The following is a 16323-nucleotide window of genomic DNA, read 5'->3' as shown; positions in this document are numbered from 1 at the left end:
GTTAGCTGGTAGACAGGTAAGACCAGAGCCAAAATCTACACCCATCGTTAAAAGCAACAATAAACCAAAATATTTGCATAGCTTCCAACCATTCTCAGTTTTCAGGGTCTGTCCCAGGTTTTAAATGTTTGTCCCTAAAATTTCTTTGCTTACAGAAACATTCCCATTTCTTAATACTGGACAACTTTATGGTACAAATTCTTTTTGTGAGACCATATTAATAAAATATAATAATATTGTACATAAAATACAATTATCATTCAGCTGCCCTGTCAAAATTTTCTATGTAAATTGCTATAGAAAATCTTAGTTATTGACACATAATAGTAAATAGACCCCTATGCCCTGTGACAGTTTTCATTGTCATACATGCGCTTTTTAAGTCCAGCGCTTTGCCAGCTTAAGTGTCCATACCTAATTTTTATAGCATTTTTATTGCAGCTCTTTTAAATCTCACAGTTCATAATGAGTGCTTAAACGCTCTGTGACAACAGTCCACAGTGCTCAATAAAACACTATCCAACTGTAATACATTATATTTCATCAGACCCTGTAACTGTTTTAAAAGAAACGCTCCAGTGATTAAAGCATACTTGCCTGCCTCTAAGGATTGTTGGCAGCCCTACCTAGCTGGCATAATTACTATGACAGTGTCTTCTGACATTTTACCACTGTGATAATATTTATCACCTGGCCTTTAATACACAGTGTTACATAGTGCTACGCAACCAATTACAGAATTGGTATAATTACTAAAAATACAAACAAATCATAATGTCATGCTCCTCCTCAACCCCCTCGCCCCCACCACCACAAGTACAGACATACCTTTGGATATTGTAGCTGAATCGTAAGATCCTTTGACCACGTAACAGGAATTACTATCTCCTCCACACACCAAGCACCGATCCTCTCTTTTGGATGAATCCAGTACGTTATCACAACCAACAGTCTATCCCATCAGAACAACCAAAAACATACAGTGTTATGAATAATAAAGAAAGTGAGCAAATCATTTTTATCATAAGAAAGCACATTATATCTTTGTTTTTTTTCTTTATTTATTTCCCGTCTCACTGTTATTATTGTACTGCTATACCATATATTGCTTTGACAATAGTGTTGTTTTGCTGCTGTTTTACCCCTTATTGTATTGCTGATTACATTGTCACTTTCATGCGTTCCTGGTCACCATCTGGACTTCTACACTTCCTAAGCCCAGACACAGTCATAATTCCTGCACCATCTTGGACATTACCCATGTAGGCCTCTGCACCTTCTGGACCCTCCAGGACTCTGTACCACCTATGTCCTTGAATCATCATGGGACCATCTAGGTCTCTCTACATCAATGCCTCAGTATCTTGCCGATCTCAGCACTATGCCTATTGTTACCGTGAGCTGCATCATTTGTAATCATAGTGATGCTGTAAAGTGCTGGAAGGCTTATATCTAATGGTTGTTTACTACATGAACACTACTGATTTTACTAGAACATTATGGACCCTACCTTACAGACACCCTCTACACAGATGTCTCTCCTGCCTGGCTCACATGATGTCCCATCCAGCACAGCCATCTTGTGCCTGTAGTAGAAGTTCTCTCCTTTGGGTATGCAGTTTAACTCACATTTATTGGATGCTGGGAAAGAAAATAAAACATGTACATGTCATGTTATCATTAATTTCATACCACTCGGTGATATACTGATAGTCTTATTAAAATACTCTATTTCTTAAACTACAGAGATCTGGAAGAAATGTTTATTATATTAGTTACATGGCAATTTTATCTAGCCTTATTAAATAAAATGTAAATACTATGTGACCTATAAGAAGCCATGATTACACTTAGGAACTTTAATTAATCTGCACTCTTTTCAGTATAGTAGATTACATCCAGAAGTCCAGAAGATCTGACCACATACTGCTCTGATCATTCATTTTGTCCTTTTCTAGTTATGGCTGATGTGTAGAAAGTGAGGTGACATGACGTTCCAACCATCAATAACATTTCATGTCAAGCAACAATAATGAGGGGGCATTTGCGAAACTGCAGATGTACAGCTTTAAATTTCTAATTGACCATCATACATATAGTGTCCAAGGTCACTAATGATCTTCTTTCTGCCAAAATCAAAGGCCAATCCTCCTTGCTTATCCTCCTGGACCTATCTGCAATCTTCGACACAGTTGATCACCCTCTCTTGCTGCACACCCTTCGCACCATTGGCCTCTCTGACACTATACTCTCATGGTTCTCCTCCTACCCATCCTTTCTATTTCCCGTTGGAGTTCCTCAGGGCTCCATACTCGGCCCTCTGCTCTTTTCTTTGTACACTTATTCACTGGGTGAATTTATCAGTTCCTTCGGACTACAGTACCACCTCTATGCCAATGACATCCACATCTATCTCTCTTCTCCTGACCTCTCCCCTTCCCTCCTCTCCAAGGTGTCCTGCTGCCTCTCTACCATCTCCTCCTGGATGTTCCATCATTTTGCTAAAACTAAACATGGCCAAATCTGAACTTATACTTTTCCCTCCCTCAAGAGTCTCTTCCCCTCCTCTCCATCTCTGTTGGTAATACCAACGTCTCTTCTCTCCCCCAACTTCATTGCCTGATTTTCATTCTCGACTTCTCTCTCTCCTTCACACCTAACTTCCAATCCCTCACCCAATCCTGCCGCCTTCATCTCCGCAATATAGCTTGCATCAGACCCTGCCTCTCCATTGATGCCACTATAATTCTCATCCACTCCCTGATCATTTCCCGTCTTGATTACTGCAACCTCCTCCTTACTGGCCTCCCCCGCTACAGTCTCGCTCATTTACAGTTTTATACTCAATGCTGCAGCAAGACTTATCTTCCTCTCTCCTCTCTCCCTGGACTACATCTGCCTCCCCCTGTGTTTCAAGCACTGCACTGGCTTCCCCTCCGTTACAGAATCCTCTTCAAACTTCTCACGCTCACCTACATAGTCCTCAACAACTTCATTGATCCTTATGTCTCCAACCTCATCTTCATTCATACTCACTCTCATCTTCTTCAGTCAGCTAATGACCGCCACCTCACCAACCTTCTGTTTACCATATTTTGCTCCCACATTCAAGATTTTTCCCGTGTTTCTCTGGAATGATCTCCCTCGTTCTATCAGACTTTCTCCTAGCCTACTAAACTTCAAATGTTCCCATAAAACCCAGCTGTTCAGGAAAGCCTACCCTTCCTCTGGCAAACCTATCCCCTGCCCTCCAAAACTGACCTCTTCATGATCCTTGTTCACCAATTATAGTACACCTCACCCTCATTCTTCCTCTGTCTCTCACCGCCCACTTTTGTTCATCTCCCTTCAGATTTCTAGCCCCCTCACCTTGACATCCCACTTTGTCTCTCTTGTTAGTCTGCCTCTTCCCTCTAGATTGCAAGCTCCTGCGAGCAGGGCCTTCATATGCTCATGTCCTCCTCCTTCTGCAACCTTTGCCTTTGGCAACCCTAGCTCATTTTTGTTCTGGACTTTACTCATTCCTCCTTGCCCGGTATAACTGCTCTTAACTGGGACGATAATTTACTGCATTTTGTCTTTGTATTGCCCTGTATGCTGTGTCCTGTTTTGCCCTATGTCCAGCGCTGTGGACCTTTGCATCCCTGCAGTCACTGCCTTCTTAATGAAATAATCAATGCTCTTTGCCTTATTATCAGCAATGTTTGTGCTATTAAACATAAATTAATTTTTTTCTTACCTCCATAATAAGGAAGCCACTTGTACCTTTTTCCCTGGAATTCCATCCCATCATACTCTGAACACTGCTCTGCACGGAAGTCTCTGGACCCTTCAGGGCATTCCTATGAGGTACAAAAAAAACAGAACACCACAATCAGTATTAAATAATGAGGAAATACAATTAAAACTGCAAGGAATTAGTGGAATATTGTGGAAAGATCAGACAGCTATCTCATACAGCAGCTTTTAGTAGAGCCAGCATTTTGAAACTGAATAAAAATAGGTTGATGACCTTTGGTGAATGGTTGTAGATTAGATTTGTACCTTGTTCTATCTAATCATTAAATGGATAAAACACCTTTCCTGTAGTGTACCCTCCACTTATACAAATGAATATGTTAAATACACTAGTGAGTTGGGGGGTGGGTTCCTTATTGGAGACCTACACCTAACCCATGAAAACTGGATTCCACCAATAGGGGCTCAGGAAAGAAAGAGACTGAAGTCTGCTATCATGGCCAACTCTAGACAGGACGGAGTCCTGTCCCTGACAAGATGGAATCACACCAAGTGACCATATTGACAGGCTGAGGGGGGAACCTCAGCAATACAAGGACAGTGTATTGTTCTGTGGTAAGCCATTTCAACAAATATTGTAAGTGGTCAAGCTATTCACTTGAAGAAGTTAGGAAGCATTCCCTATGGGGGTTAGGTTGACAACCCAGCTGCTGACTCTGAAACTTCCAAGAGGTTGAGCTCGGAGAGGACTCCCTTCCACAGGAGTGTAGATGGCTCTTGGACAGGTGAACCTATCAGGCTAATCTGTGTGTACGCATCCCCTGGTAAGAAAAAGCGTGTGGAGCTTTTCCAGACCCTACAGGCCCAGCTCGCAACCACCAGGGCAGTAGTGATGGCCTGGGATATTTACTGTCCTATAGAGGAAGGAGGACGTAGTACTAACAGCACTGCTAAACTTGATGTTTCTGTTGCAGGATGCAGTGGGATCCATGGGGGCTGGCTCTATAACTTATACTTGGAGCCGACCCGATGGCTCAGTGCGATCCCGGATTGACTTTGCATTTACCTCGAGAGCAGTAAGGCAGAACAGGCATGTCATGGTTACCTGTTTCTTCTCAGACCACAGGGCCATTCTTTTCAAGGAGGTTCTGGACCATGGTTTTCCTCCTGGCCCAGGCTCCTGGAAATTGAATTGTGCTCTGCTGGAGAGGGAGGGTGTGATGGAGGAGCTGAGGGATGCCTACATCACGTTGAAAAATTATAAATGCTATTTTGATTGCATGTCTAACTTATGGGAATATGTTAAGGTCAAGATTTGCAGTTTCTTTCAGGCTAAGTGCAGACAACAGGCGTGTGAGAGGAAAAGAAACTTCAGGAGGCTGCAAAGACAACTGCAGTCCCTGTTGAATCTCCAACTTTGCGGCTGGGATGTGAAGGATGATCTGGTGGAGGCCAAGGGGGGCCTGAAAAGGTACTTCAAGGAGAAGTCCAGGAGCATCATCTTTCGTTCCAAGAGGTAGAATCTGTAAAGGGGTGAGAAGTGTAACTCTTTCTATTTCAGAAAACTCCACTCCAGCCACACGCCCTCGACTGAGCTGCGGGACGAGACCAGCCTTCCCAGAAAGGGATAGACTGCGTCATGGCAGTCATCAAAGACTACTACAGCAACCTCTACTCTCCTAAGAACATCGACACAGACGCGGCTGAGACATTCCTGTCAGGTATCACTATCACTATTGATCCTGCAGGTAAAGAAGCCATGGACGTCCCCCTGACTTTGGGGAAGCTGCACTCTCCCGCTAGATCCTTTAGGCCGGGTAGGACCCCGAACAGAGATAGTCTCTCAGCAGTATACATTGCAGACGGAGTTGCCGTTTAACTAATCTCATTAGAGGCAGGCTGTAAACAATGGTGAGAGCTTGCTTTGTTTTGTACTTGTTAGACACAGGTCACTTCAACGGGGATAGGCCTAGTGACAGGGATACCACCTTAGAAAGTTTTGCATTTCAAATACTTCTTATAAACATGAGTACTACATATTGTACAGTATTACGTTAAACATGTTAAGTAAATGAGTTCTCACCTGCACATTGCATGAACGGTAGTTTCTGGTTGGTCCAATGCAATTCGATCCCCCATCTGCCCTAAGGAAGAAGAAAATTCCAAATTGCATTTAGAACTCTGCACACAGACAAACTGGTCTTACGTCTACAAAATGTATTAATGTCACCCACCCAAAATGTAAAGTCAATTTTCCTTGAAGAATTTCAAACATTACAAAAGGTTGGTAACAAAAGTCCCCCATACTAATGAATCGTAGTTTGAATCAGGCTAATTCCTCCTTTATAGAAGATATTTTGAAAGGTTACCCACTACCCTCTTTGTCCTACCTCTTCATATAGCTTATAGGCAAATAAGCAAATATAAGCAAATATATAAGCAAATAGGCCGCTAGCTGAGCCCTATGTTGGCTCCACGTCTTGATTTTATCACTGAGCATCTTTAAGCAGATGATCTTTGAGGTCCCTGTATAATAATATTAGCACCGTGACCCAAATGTCATCTGTTTGAACTTGCGCGATGATCAGAAGGCCCTCGCCAACATAGGGTACAGCTTGATGCCTATTGCCATTTACACTCAGCTGGCAATCAACACTAGTCTCCTTCTGTCCCCTCCACCTTTTCTCTTTCTCCCACCATGCCCATCTGTAAACAAATGTCTGATAAGAAAATAAAGAACTTCTATCTACAGTTGAGAAGCGGAAGTTGAAAGTGGAGCAGATGAAGGTTTATAGGGGGAAGTTTTAGCACACACAATAGAAGGATTTACATGGAAAGACAACAAGAACAATGTTGATGTTTCCATTTGACTGTATAACCGCTGTTTACAGAATAAACACACAGTCTTCCTGTACATAGTTTTATATAAATATAATTCTTTATATTTCCATTAGCAAATTCATATGTGAAAGCTTTACAAATAATCAGGGTCTGTGTGCCTTTAATATTAATAAATACATAGCCACATTCAGATAAATCCTAACTACTCCTACATTTAATCCTAGATACAACACAAACACAAGTAATGACCAAAGTAACCCTAGCTAAAAGTCTTGAACTAGTCCTAAACAGTAGTTCTTTCCTTGCTAACAAAGGCCTAATCTCCTATACAGATGTTATAAATTACAAGAGAACCTCACACAGTGTAATTTATAAGTTATCTTATACTTTTGAGAAAACTTGGCACCCTCTAGGTTTTTGGAAGCAGCTTCAAGTTTACCCCCCCCCCTTGTTTTGCAAAGTTATTTTGGTGATACTGCTGTTAGTGATCAGTTTATTGTTGAGGTCAAAAGTGTAACATGTTGAAGATGGTCAACTATGCACACCATGGATATAGTCTAGACAGGGCCTCCAGTTATGACAAGAATAAGCTAAACGATGCAACTATCCATTCACAATACAGTGACTGCATACAAAATTGTGTTTGAGAGTGCACACCCCAAACATTTAGAACATACTTGCCAACTTTTATAACCTTCCCTCCGGGATATCCTGGAGGGAACAACATGTGACAAGGGTAAGAGGGGGCGTGGCTACGCCACTGCATCACTGTGTCCCCGCTCACTACAGTAAAATATCCAAAATAGCAGCATTGCATAGCGGGGGGGGGGGGGGGGGGGGGCAGGCCTTGATGATTCCAATTTGCATCATTAAGCCCTGCTTCCACCGTAGTCAGGGAGAATGCCTACTCTATGCCTAGTCTGGGAGGACTCCCCGACATTCGGGTGCCTCCCAGAAATTCCAGGAAACTAGGCAAGTATGATTTAGAATCATGAAATTGGGGGAAATATGCCCTACCCAAACTCCACCCACAAATGAGCACAATTCTGTAATGCTCCACCCACTTTTAAGTCCCCTTTTGCAACCCGCAAATTAGGATGTCCCTGCCAAAATCAGGACAGTTGGTAGGTATGGTGAGTGTGCTCGTGTGATAGGGAATACAGAATGTAAGTTCCATTGGGGTAGGGAATGATGTGAATCATTACATATACGCTGTAAATGTTGCGCAATATGTAGGTGCTATATAAATAATGGTTAATAAATGAATATACCTCTCAAGTGGCTGTGTCACTGTTTAGTCTCACTAGGCCTTCTAGCATATTTCCCCACAAATCAGAGAAAGTATAAGCACTCTCAGACAGCACTAGTGGCAGCAATGTTATCTGTACATGTGACAGCTGAGAGATGTGACCACACAATGGGGCTCATTTTGTGGTATATATGCCCTCAGAACGTACGCAGGGAATAGACACATGCAATAAAAAAAGCAGATTTATGTGCATATGTGGAGTCAGACGCATCCAGCACCAGGTGTCAGGCGGACGAAACAAGTATGTATACTTAAGCTGCATGGAGATGTGGCTTGATAGTGTTAGTAGTGAATGTTAAAGCCACATTACCCTGTTTTTACACAATATAATAATGTAATGAATTGTTATCTACACCCAAAAGAGAATAGTATCTTGACATTGGTATTAAATAATACAAAAACTCTCATATTTTCAATATAAAATATAATTAAAATACAAATACAAAGTAAATGAAGTTAAATTAAATACAAACATCTGTTGCTTTCCCCTTTAGAAATCAAATGGGAATCTTTCTGCTGCAGGAGCCCAAATGGAAATATCCACAGCTCCATATAATATAGCCGCAACGTTAATGAATTAAATACTATCAGTTGTAGGGGTCAATATGCAATCAGCCAATCGGAAGCAGCTAGAAAGTGCTGTGATTATCATGACGTTGCGTTACACAGGCCCTCCAGCACCCGCAACAGAAATCCCTACTAAGAGATACGTCCACGCTTAATTGTGTTGCAATTACATAAACATGTAAATTCCCTGCGGTAGTCGGTCTACGTTTGCCCACCACTACCCTCCGATGTTATACCTCTCCAGGTGTAAGGAGATCAGTGAATTATTCTAGAAGGTAGACATGGGCATTTCTAGTCCTTATGCACACTACAGAAATACATGTATTATGCAAAGATAACAGATTTTGGTCCAACTGTAGATGAGCCCAAATTAGTGTAGGTCTCATGTCCCCAGACAGACCTGTTTATTAAACATTGCATTTTTGGGAAAGGAGAGACAGAGACACGGAGAGACAGAGACACAGAGAGACAGAGAGAGAGAGAGACTAGGGTCAATTTTGATAGCAGCCAATTAACCTACCAGTATGTTTTTGGAATGTGGGAGAAAACCGGAGCACCTGGAGGAAACCCACGCAAACACAAGAAGAACATACAAACGCCACACAGATCAGGCATGGTCTGGAATTGAACTCATGACCCCAGAGCTGTGAGGCAGAAGTGCTAACCACTTAGCCACCGTGCCCCCAGGTAGGGTATTCATGTGATGAAAATTAGGTTTGCATTTATCAACAAACATAATTTACATGATGTATTTTGAACTTTAATTGTTAATTTCCGTTGCAGAAGTCATCACAGAGGCTGCTCCTATACCTCTATATATGACCACCCGACTACATAAATCTAAGGACAGATAAGCATTGGGATTTTTAGCAGTGATAAACTTTATTACTTTAGATATTCTAATTTAACACATTTTCCTTCTTCTTAAATTATAATTATATCTTACTATGTATCAATAATAATTATGTGCAGGGCCAGATTAACCCGAGGTCTAACTGGGCTACAGCCCAGGGGCCTCAGGCATCCAGGGGGCCCTTGAAAGTGCTCAGCAGCATTATTGATCGGTGCGGGGTCGCCCCCGGCCTGAGCCTGTCACTGTAGTCCTTCCCCGGTGCTCAGTGATCGCCTTACTTAGAAGATCTCACTCTCACAAGATCTCCTCAGTAAGGAGCTTCCAGCGTGCCGAAGGACGACTGCAGTGACAGGAGAAGGAGGTAAGCGGGTGGAGGGGGTGGTGGGCAGCTCACAGGGGGGGGGGGGGTCGGCTTGGTTCAGCTCACGGTGGGAGGGGGGGGGCTCCACGGGGGAATGGAGGCCCCCTTAGTCCAGGGGCCTCCATTCCCTTAATCCGGCCCTGATTATGTGCTACGCTTATGTTCCTGGAACACATAATTATACTTAATACTCTATAAGGACCTATAAACACTTATTAAAGCATTTTAATAGCTTACAAATGAAACCCAAAATGATCAGCATTATTTAAAACATATTTGAAACCATGGGGGGGGGGGGGGGGGTAATTACTGCTCACATCCTGCTTAATACAGTTTGTTTAGTTACTGTTACAATATACGATTTGTCATTATGGCATAAAAGCATCTGGTACCATCGTTCACAAATGCTCATTTTATTGTTACTCGGTCAGACCTACCAAGACTTTTCACAAACTGGAATTCAACGAGTTAAAAACAAACTCCTACATGATAGATCCACATCATCATTCTGTCTTTACTTAGTTTATTTATGTATATTATGTTACCAGGTGCAATGCTGTACAAAGAGAACCAGCAGGGGGCAACAAACCGCAGAATTCCAGCTGGCTTTCCCAATCACAGCCCTATAACTGCTTCCTATAGCGTTAATATTGCACACAAATCTAGAAACATTTATTCAGTTTTAAACACTGTACATTCAATGGTTAAAACAGGTTAAGGCCATATATATAATAGATATAAACTCTATTCTTTTATCAAAACGCATTGCTGGGATTTGTGCACAGAACAGAAGCATGAACGTAAAATGCGACATATATTTTACATTGTATTTGCCTTTTGTGATGTTTTTTGAGTGTGTTGGGAAACCAGTGCACCCGGAAGAAACCCACGCAAACACGTGGAGAACATACAAACTCCACACAGATAAGGCCATTGGTTATAAACTGTATTTATGAGTTAACTTAATGTAATCTACAGTTGCTTTATTATGAGGCTAAACTAGATGACTGTAATGCAAATCTAGATTTTATATATATATATATATATATATATATATATATATATATATATATATATATATATATATATATATATATATATATATATCATTGATTGGCTTTATGTCACCTCTAACTTGGTAACAGGACCTTTAAAAAAAACATAGTGAAGATGTAAAAGTATGAAATCAGCAACTGCGAGATGATAATCTCTGTCCTTTGTACCTATTCTTATTGTATAGTATTAGATTACTGAAGCCAGCCACTAGTAGTTACACAATATAGCTGGTGTTTGGATAAAGGTCATTTTTGACAATCTCTCATGGACTTCATTTACAGCCGGTGTATAACGTCTTATGACAAATCACCCATTTTGCAATTAAACCTATAAATCAGTTAATTGAATAACACGGGGAAGTGAAAGTAATCTGGTGCGTGACACTTGGAGCTGTACTTTAATCACATGTGGAAGACACCAAGAGTAATAAAAGTGTGCAATGCTTCTGGTATAGATGGTACTGATAAAACTGTATCCTATGAATAGCTTCTTTGTTTATGACTTTTACATATATTATTCCCTATACGCTACCTGTGACATATATCAGAGACATTAAAGTGGCTTGTGCCATTCTGTTTCCATATTTAGTTCTGATAGATGGAATTAAACTGGCCTAAATTCATTTATGTAAAGCAATTCTTTTATGCCGATTAAATAATTGAGGCCAGGTTAATTCAGCTGTGATGTCTGTAGTAAATATGGGAGTAGAAGTATCTACCGAATGAAGCAGATCCGTTTGATGTCTCTAATACTTACATGTGTGTAAAAGCCTACATGCAAATATCTGTTCTCTGCACACAGTATGCTCTGTGGATATGTATACTTAATATGCAAGTATAAAGTTTTATTATATAAAAATACCTGTGGGCCAACTGCTCTTTTTCTGGTATATTTTCCAGCCCTGTCCATGAATATTTTGAAAAAAAAGCCAGCAGGTGATAACTTGGTTGTATCTGAATTCCTTTGGTGCAGCAGCAAGTTTCAACACATAATTTAAGTTGACTCAGTTATGAAAATGAAATTGAGTTTTCACTGAACAGGTGAAACAGTTGAGATATTCAAAGAAAAATACATGATATAATAGGAATAACGTACAACTACTGTAAAATAATTAGAAGATATTTTTATGAGTTTATAGAAAGGATACGGCCACAGGCCATGGAACTCCAAGATGACTTTTAATATCCTTTTGTGTTTTTACCATAGGGGTAAATTATTATATTAAATTATTATATTCCTCATTATACACAAGTATCACTTTGAATCAAAACAGGTGTCATGTGACATCCCTATTTACCAAATATTAGGCTTTACTTTACAGGAGTGACATCAATGATCACCAACATATTTTATAGGGGCTTTTACATATATTTCTGTCATTTGTGCAAGATAAGTGCAATGCAAGGGAGGAACTACACCGGTAACAGGGATTCCATAGATTGGGGGACCTGTCTATCCTTTCAAAGCTACATACAGCAGCAGTAGTACTTGTTCTAACAAACTCTCACCTCCTCCAGATTACTGAAGCTCCCTCTAGTGGTCAGTGTATGGAAATGGTAACCAAAATTAAGCCGGTGATTGGTTAACAGTATAGGCTGTTTACAAATTTGTTGTTATAACAGCAGACATGGATTTAGGGGAGAGCCTCAATAAGCTGGATGCGGTAATAAATGGTCTTCTTCATGTGCTCTGCATTTTTTAAATAACACAGAAAAAGAACAGTGTTTTCAGTTAGTATAGAGGACTATGAAAAAACCCAACTTTTACAAAGCAACCACAAAGCTAATTCCGACAGTGTATTCTACCTGTGGAAATTCCACAAAGGATAGACAGTTACCTGCAGTCTCTGATTGAAGCACCTTGGGCTTATCCCAAGGGAAACACAGGGGAATAAATTTGAGCAAAGCCATAAGCATGTTAAGTGTTCCCTACTGTAGAAAGAATAGATTATGATCTTCAATTGGCCCATTTAAGATTTGCCCATTGGATCTGGTTTTCCTGCGGCCACTCTATCTCTGCTTGTCTAAGTGATTTTGTGTTTAATCTATTGCCGTTATAAATGTTATACTAGCTGAACTATTATAAGTAGAAAACTGTGCTGTAGTGTTTGTATCTTTGTATATGCTGCATTTTATATAAATATCTGATCACAGGGGCAGCACGGTGGCTCAGTGGTTAGGACATCTGCATCACAGCACCGGGGTCATGAGTTCCCAAACAGGGCCTTATCTGTGTAGAGTTTGTAAGTTCTCCCTATGTTTGCGTGAGTTTCCTCCGGGTACTAGTAGGTTAATTGTCTGCTATTAAAGTAACCTTAGTCTCATGCGGTCTGTGTGTGTGTATGTTAGGGAATTAAAACTGTAAGTTCTGATAGGGCAGGGACTGATGTGGGTGAGTTCTCTGTCACTGCAGAATTACTGACGCTATATAAATAGCTGCTGATGATTATGATGATGATGATACTAGTAGGGTAATTGGCTGCTGACAAGATTATCCCTAGTCCGTGTGTATGCGTTAGGGAATTTAGACTAAGTTCCAATGGGGCAGGGAAAGAAGTGAATGATAAATATTCTCTGTACAGCGCTGCTGAATTGGTGATGACGTTGACAGTGTTGGTGCAAATAAAACAAAATGTACTTGTTCATACAAATGTTATGTATTGCGTCTTGGCCATTTGAAGCCTTAACATTAGGAACTTACCAAGCACAAACTGACACTCAGACAAGAAGGAAGATTGGGCTTCTAATTCTGTTACAACTATAGTATCAATGGAGCAATCATTGAGCTACCTGTTTTTCTGATTATGAAATTATGCTGATTCAGCAAAGCTGTAAGGACAGGCTGTGCATCGCTACATAGTCCTAACATGTTCAAGTATGTGTACATACAAACTGAAGTAAAATGCAGCCAGCACAGAAACCCTTCTACTCCTCTGAAGAATTAAAGTTAAAAAAAAAAAGTTAAAAACATAGAGTGGTTGGCTCTTTGTATATTATTGCTGAAACTGTGAGCAAAAAGGGTATCCATTGAGTGTCTACATGTGCTGTAGTAGCCCTACAGTTTTCATTCAAGGACTGCAGGTATAAGAAGGACTATGCATAGAAGAAGGACTGTGCGTAGAAGAAGGACTGTGGGTAGAAGAAGGACTGTGGGTAGAAGAAGGACTGTGGGTAGAAGAAGGACTGTGGGTAAAAGAAGGACTGTGGGTAAAAGAAGGACTGTGGGTAAAAGAAGGACTGTGGGTAAATGGTGGGGCTGGTGGTGGCTGCTCTCCTTATGGCCAGAGTATCCAATACTTACCTTGTTTAAAGTTTATACTGAAAGCAATAACAGTGATCTCTTTGGTGAAGGGTGCAGCTCTGCAACCTTTTGGGATATTCCTACAATAAACTCTTCATCCACCGTAACAAACCCTGTTCCTGTTTTCAGCGGCGACTTTTATCCAGATTAAATACCGGCTCAAACTCATCAGATTTCCACCATAGTGATCTTTACTGTTGCTTTCGGTATAAACAACAAACACCATTTTAACTAAGTGAACGTTTTACTTATTCACCTCTAAACATACGAAATTACTGCATTTACTACACCGTGATGGGGATTCCTCTCTTTTCTATGTTTTACTTCTCTGTTGTCTTAAGTATTAAGGCAGACATATTGGAGGCCTGTCTTAGTTCTTGGGCCATAGACACTGCAATCTCAATAATCTTCTGTACTTTCAGATCACTGCAGTAGAAACCAGTAACCGGTGTACGGGTGCTTTCTGTATTAAAAATATAAACTAAAACCCCTTGTATTTTACCCTTTCAGAAATAAAACATTGCCAGATGAGATATATATATATATATATATATATATATATATATATATATATATATATATATATATAGTTATTTGCATTCAAGAATATCCGCTGCCCCTTGTAGAGATTTCAGCCATTTTTACTTTATTTAATTTTTTAGCATTTAGCAAATACATTTCAGTATAGTGCCGCATGAAACATAGCAAAGACTGGTGCCAGGTAAGACAGTTTCAGAAGAATATACAAAATGAATTTCATGGGTGTATTTTCTAATATTATGAGAAATACACACTGGATTGTATGTTTATTATTGAATGTCAAGGTAATTGCCTGTGGCTTAATTCAGGACAAGGACCACCAAAGATTATAAGTGAATAGTTTGTATGTAGGAGATTATAATTATGACTAATGCTGTGGAGATAGACAATGCATATTTAAAAAGTATATCCAGCAATGAACGCTCATTCCTCCATGTCAAAGCCAACACATAAAAACATGGCTTATAGAGCTTATAATTCAGAAAACCACAGGCATTCCATAAGTATCATAGTAGTGTAGCCCTAGGGGATCTCATAACACAGGTGTTTTATGTGGGACATGGAAATATTACAACACTGTCATTAGAGGTAACTAGTTATCCAATTAAAAAAATCTCTACGGTGTGCAGGTACACGTGGGTGTGATGTATGTACAATAGGCAAGTGCTATCACGACCTCTTACAGCACAATACCAGGTATTATCTCCGAGAAGCTGAACAAAAACATTATTGCATGACGGAGAAAAATTGTAGCATAGTTTTACTTTGCCCCGCACAACAGATATCTGCCAGTGTGGAACCCATTGTCTTTAATATAGCAGGGGATAACCAATATAATGCAGGGTTTGAGGAGGATACAGGGCCTGGGGATGAGGAGAACCCTGGACTGGACCATGCATGCTCTGAAGAGTTGGGAGAGGGCCACCCTGGAGGTGAAAACGATGCACTGCAACTGGCTGATTTTTACAGAAGTCCAAACTCTGTTGGTGACAATGGAATCTGTAGTATAACAAAACTATCTGCACAGGTTGCTCAGCTTTCCAACACTGGTATATTTCAACCGGAGATGTTAATCTACACATTTTAACCTCCAGAAAAGTTGAATGAGAGCTTATTTCCATGACACTATACATCTTCATGTATAAACAAACATCTGCACGCACTCTTGTGTCTGCTTTATAAAGAACTCTGATCTTTGCCATAAAGCTAAATGCGCAGTAAGAATAGAAAAAAAAACAGGACACCCACAAGTTACAATTTTCAGCCATGATATGAAACACAAATTCAAGAACATTTTCTTTTTTATAAAAAATGAATAGCACCATCCTATTTACGTTAGGTGAGCTAGATAAGTGTTGCCGTCACTGAGCCAAAGAAGATATGAAGAACTGAAATAAAGTGTCATTATCAGTCCTAGTGAGTCTCCGAAGAAAAGATGGAGACAATTAAGACATGAGAGAAGAAAGAGAAGGCGATGTACTAAGAATAAGGTAGGAGAGGAAAGAAAACAGACAGAGGATACTGTAAAACGATCTTCCCTATAACATGGTACCAAGTGTATCCGCAGTAAACATAAGGAAGGTGGCTCAGTGTAATGAGGCTTGAAGCAAAAAAGAACATTTGGGTACTTCTATTTCCTCATTCCTCGAACTTCGCTCTATCACTACATACAATTTGTAATAATAAATAATTACAATGTAACATCCACATCGATAAGTTCACAAATGAGCACATTATTCTCAATTTAAGCAAAACATT

The 16323-nt window shown here is 40.2% G+C and overlaps 1 protein-coding gene across 2 annotated transcripts in view; it reads right to left on the bottom strand.

Moving 5' to 3' along the window:
* Positions 1-16323, bottom strand: part of PAPLN (papilin, proteoglycan like sulfated glycoprotein) — a 92301-nt gene that overhangs the window by 33904 nt on the left and 42074 nt on the right. For both annotated transcript variants that reach the window (XM_075192202.1, XM_075192203.1), the window contains exons 5-8: positions 5822-5882; positions 3740-3842; positions 1511-1641; positions 829-952 (exon numbers count right to left, since the gene is read on the bottom strand). In XM_075192202.1, the coding sequence (XP_075048303.1) occupies positions 829-952; positions 1511-1641; positions 3740-3842; positions 5822-5882 (419 nt within the window). The remainder of the gene's footprint in view (positions 1-828; positions 953-1510; positions 1642-3739; positions 3843-5821; positions 5883-16323) is intronic.

Source organism: Mixophyes fleayi, chromosome 12 (assembly GCF_038048845.1).
Source record: "Mixophyes fleayi isolate aMixFle1 chromosome 12, aMixFle1.hap1, whole genome shotgun sequence".
Taxonomy (NCBI): Eukaryota; Metazoa; Chordata; class Amphibia; order Anura; family Limnodynastidae; genus Mixophyes; species Mixophyes fleayi.
The sequence above is the reverse complement of the archived record's forward strand: the minus strand, read 5'-3'. Positions and strand labels throughout refer to the sequence as shown.